The sequence below is a fragment of the Babylonia areolata genome, chromosome 5 (genome assembly GCF_041734735.1).
Source record: "Babylonia areolata isolate BAREFJ2019XMU chromosome 5, ASM4173473v1, whole genome shotgun sequence".
In the NCBI taxonomy this organism is placed as follows: Eukaryota; Metazoa; Mollusca; class Gastropoda; order Neogastropoda; family Buccinidae; genus Babylonia; species Babylonia areolata.
Window position 1 is genome coordinate 39,509,823 of NC_134880.1, and position 5,000 is coordinate 39,514,822.

General features: G+C 42.2%; 1 protein-coding gene across 2 annotated transcripts in view; it reads right to left on the reverse strand.

Moving 5' to 3' along the window:
* Nucleotides 1-1,658: 1,658 nt before the first annotated feature.
* The window catches only part of LOC143282056 (BTB/POZ domain-containing protein 6-like), a 13,030-nt gene continuing 9,688 nt past the window's right edge, over nt 1,659-5,000 (reverse strand). Inside the window, exon 6 of one of the 2 annotated variants that reach the window (XM_076587498.1) lies at nt 1,659-3,866. In XM_076587498.1, coding sequence (XP_076443613.1) covers nt 3,495-3,866 — 372 coding nt within the window. In that variant the 3' untranslated portion in view covers nt 1,659-3,494. The remainder of the gene's footprint in view (nt 3,867-5,000) is intronic. The other variant, XM_076587497.1, reaches the window with a different exon arrangement.

A 5,000-nucleotide genomic window follows, 5' to 3' on the forward strand; every position in this document is an offset into this window, starting at 1 on the left:
AGAGAGATTCAGATTCAGATTCAGATGGTTTATTCATTAAGGCCAAAGCCCCATATGAACGAGGGGCGATAACAACATTAGTGTCATCAGAACTATAGCAATTAATCACGACATAATTATATCTCTTAAGTGAAAAGCTTTATATAAATATAGAGCCAAATTACGTATAAGTCCGTCATCTGTAGATGCCATCAGCAGATTAAATCGAAATGAACATGGATATATATAATATTTCTTTGGGATAAATTTTTCACGAAGAACACACAAAACGGGGCATTTCAAAACAAAGTGTACTTCATCTTCTATCGACTCTTTACACAATGGACAGAAGAGATCAGAATTGTGTACATTTTTATATCGGTACCTGTGAGTGTTTATTTCCGATATACCAAGTCTAAATCTTGCCAAAATGAATCTGAGATGTCTATCCATATCAAACAAGAGATAATTCTGCACTAAATGAGTAGAAACATAACCCCTGTATATACCAAACCTTTCACAAGACTGAATATGGTTTTCCCAACTCTGCCATCTACAATCTATCATACGCTGGCGAAGAGTTTGCAAAAATACATTATCTAAACCTACATTTTGGAAATACCAAGCATACCCAAACCCGAGTTCACAAATACATATTCGTACATTTGAAACCCAGTTTCTTTTGCCTCTTAAGTCTAAGTCATATAACATGTACGATTTTCTTGGCAGTCGATCTGCACTCATTTTCAGTAGCTTTAGCCAATAGCGAATACAACTGATTGCAGAGTTTATATAAACTGGATGTCTATTTGTTTCTCCATATACTAAATCGTTTGGTGTTTTCATATCAATACCCAAAAACCTTTTAAGTCCAAATAAATGTAAAGATTCACAATGCACAACAGCATTCTTATCCAAACCCCATAACTCTGACCCATACTGTACCATGGGCTGAATCTGGGCATCAAACACTCTAGTAAAAAGCTCTAGAGAATTATTATTTAACATGAAAAGTTTTTTTTCATAATATTTAGTAACTTATACTTTGCTTTACTAGACAAATCTCTGCAGGCAGCTACAAAACTCAAACGAGTAGAAAAAATAATCCCAAGATACTTATAAGCATTAGCAACAGGCATAGCAATACCATCATACACCCATCTTTCCCTCGATGCTAAATAACCCCCCTTCCTGAAAACAATTATACTACTTTTATCCATGTTAATTTTTAACTGCAATTCATTTGCTGAATTTTTCAAATTATTTAGTTGCGTCTGCAAACCTACAACTGTCTCTGAGAGCAAAACTACATCATCAGCCAGCAGCAAAATGAACAATTCCATAAAAACCACAGTAAATCTAGCACCATGTCTCCCTTTATCAATTACATCTAACGCCAATTCGTTTATAAATAATGAAAACAATATAGGGCTACATACATCTCCCTGCTTTACCCCTCTTGTACAGTTTATATAATCAGTTAGTTTATCGCCACACCTTATTTTCGTTTTAACTACATTGTACATGCTCTTCACACATTTATAGAGCTTCCCACTTATCCCACTTTTAATTAAGATAGGCCATAGTAAGTTTCTGTTGATGGAATCGAATGCCTCACACACACACACACACACACACACACACACACACACACACACAGAGAGAGAGAGAGAGAGAGAGAGTAGACAGACAGATACAGGCAGAGAGAAACAGAGACAGACAGACAAAATTACTAGACAGAGAGCAGCTGAAAGATATGTCTCGATTTTATTTTTTTATTAAAAAAAAAAAAAAAATATATATATATATAATTTTTTTGTGCTGCCCCATCATCTTCAGTGGCATTACTCCCAAGCCGCTCATTTAGATTCCCCCATACACAGCCACACCCGGGTTCGTCCGTCGCAGTTCCAGCGTCGGCAGTCCACAGGGAACCATCGATGTTAGGTCGCCAGGAGGCCACACACCAGAGGAGACCCTGCACTGCGGCTGAGTCACTTCGGTGGTGTTCAGTGGTGCCTGTTTTGTTTTAACGTACTTAGGACACCACCTACTAAGCCCCCTACTAACGACAATAATGGCTTAGTCGCGGATTATGTCTCGATTTTAGAGTTCTCATTTCTCTCTCTCTCTTGAAAGTCAGTCATATCGAACCCGAGAGAAAAATTTCCAAGCTGTGTTAACGAAGGGAAGTAAGCGTGATTTGTCACCAGCCCATTACACCAGGAAGAGTTATCCATACAGCAGCGCTTTTATTGCCAATTTCACCTCTCTTACCTCCCTTGTTGCTGCCAATTTCTATAATTATATCTAAACACTCAAATTTGAAACTACCCAAGAGAAGAATAAACCTACACAAAGCCGTACCACAAGATAAACTCGTATCGAAAATAACTTCACCAGTTTCAGTTTCAGTTTCAGTAGCTCAAGGAGGCGTCACTGCGTTCGGACAAATCCAAAAATACGCTAATCCGTACCCCACCCAGTCCCCTACCCCCTCAAGAAGAAGAAGAGAGAGAAGAGAGAAATCCTACAGCCTTTAATTAAAGACCATTGGTGCAGTGAATTGATATCCACTGTGTCTAGGGCTCGGCACTGGAAGGCGGGGCCCAGTCCTCTCCGTCCGCCGTTTTAACTCTCTCCATACGAACGGCGAAAGAGACGACGTTAACAGCGTTTCACCCCAATTACCATCATCAAAACATTGCAAGCGGAAGGCTCTTACACTGAAGACGTGAATGTTGACAAAGAATACCACAATTCTGACGACGGAAGCTAAAGGTTGGGTCATTCAGACACCCACTGGACATCCGAGGGGTCTGTATAGAAGAGAAGAGAGGACTGGCCGTACTGAGTGAGTTAACCTTCCCTAAACCGAAGTCAGGTACCCACTGACACCTGGTTGGAGTGAAGAAAAATCAGAAGATAAAGTGCCTTTCCCAAGGACACAGTTTCAGTTTCAGTTTGTTTCTCAAGGAGGCGTCACTGCGTTCGAACAAATCCATATACGCTACACCACATCTGCTAGACAGATGCCTGACCAGCAGCACAAACCCATCGCGCTTTGTCAGGCCTTGCGGGGTGGATTCTTATTTATATTTGTGTACCTTATCAGAGTGGATTTCTTTTAACATAATTTTGCCAGAGGACAGCACTCTCGTTGCCATGGGTTCGTTTTCAGCGCGCCATGTCAGTGCGTGCTGCACACGGGACCTCGGTTTATCGACTCATCTGAAAAGAAAAGACGCTCAGTTTGATTTTCTGGTCAAACTTGGGAGAAAGGGCGAGAGAGGGATTCGAACCCACACCCTCACGGACTCTCTCTATTATTGGCAGCTGAGCGTCAACCGTTCTGACACCTTCCTCCATAGACTTCTGGATCACAAGTCCAACGCCTTACCCGAACTCTGCCACGCCATGGCGCCTTCTAACCCGAGAAGAAGAAGAAGAAGAAGAAGAATACGACCACCCAAACCAAAACCCACATCCACACCCTCAATCAATCAATCAATCAATCACAGCGTGAAGAGGATGCCTGGCAGCTGCCCCTGGTCAACACCCGTGCCCGTCTGGGACTTCTCCGTGGAGGCGAAGGTGAACACCACCTCCCCGTCAAAGGCATTCAGCCTCCCGCTCTGCCCCGCGTACGTGTGGGGGCCTTTGATGTTGGCCGTCAGCGTGTACCACGCGTCACGCGTCACGCGACGCGGCGCGTCGAAGAGGACGTCATAGATGTCGAGGTGGCTGTCGGTGGTGACGTCAGCGGTGACGCCGCTGATGACGTTGTCGCCCGCGTCCAGGAGCTGCCCCTCCACGTGCAGCACGTGGCTGCCCCCCCGGCACGTGCCGTAGACCGTGAACCCTTCCAGCGTGATGTCCTGGTTGGTCTGGGGATAAGCGGGAGAAAAAAAATTATATAAAAAAAAGAAAAGAAAAAACAAACAAATAAACAAACAAAAAAAAGAAGGGTTTTGGGAGAGGGTAGGGGGAGGGGGCGAAGGAGGGTAATGTGAGCACATTTGTGGTTTTCTGTGTTTCTCTCTTTTAAAATATGCAGCGTTTCTGTAATTGTGTGCCTCCGTCGATATGTGGTTGACATACTGCAAGTATGTTTGATATGATGCATGCTGTTCATGTACCCCCTTCATGAGTGGCCTGAATAAAATCATCTGAATCTCTGAATCAGAATCTCTTTTGAAATAAAATGATGGAATGGAGAACAACACAACATTAATTAATCAACGTTTTGTCTTTCCTTTCTCTTACTGCTATTGGTGTGTGTATCTTTAAAAAAATTTTTTTTTTAATTTAAAAGAAAAAGAAGAAAAAAAAAGTCAAACAAGTGATACATGAACAAACTATGGAAGTCTCCACCTTAGCTGATGGCATTCTCTCTTTACCCTAAAAGTAAAACTGATAACAAAAAGTTTCTCCTCACCATAAACCTGACAACATTCTCTCGTTACCATAAAACATGTCGTTACCATAAAGCTGATGTCATCTCCTCATTATAAAACTGACGACAGTGTGTCCTTGCCATGAAGCTGATGTCATCTCCTCATTATAAAACTGACGACAGTGTGTCCTTGCCATGAAGCTGATGTCATCTCCTCATAATAAAACTGACGACAGTCTGTCCTTGCCATGAAGCTGATGTCATCTCCTCATTATAAAACTGACGACAGTCTGTCCTTGCCATAAAGCTGATGTCATCTCCTCATTATAAAACTGACGACAGTCTGTCCTTGCCATGAAGCTGATGTCATCTCCTCACTATAAAACTGACGACAGTCTGTCCTTACTATAAAGCTGTCATCTCCTCATTATAAAACTGACGACAGTCTGTCCTTACCATAAAGCTGATGTCATCTCCTCATTATAAAACTGACGACAGTCTGTCCTTGCCATAAAGCTGATGTCATCTCCTCATTATAAAACTGACGACAGTCTGTCCTTGCCATGAAGCTGATGTCATCTCCTCATTATAAAACTGACGACAGTCTGTCCTTGCCATAAAGCTG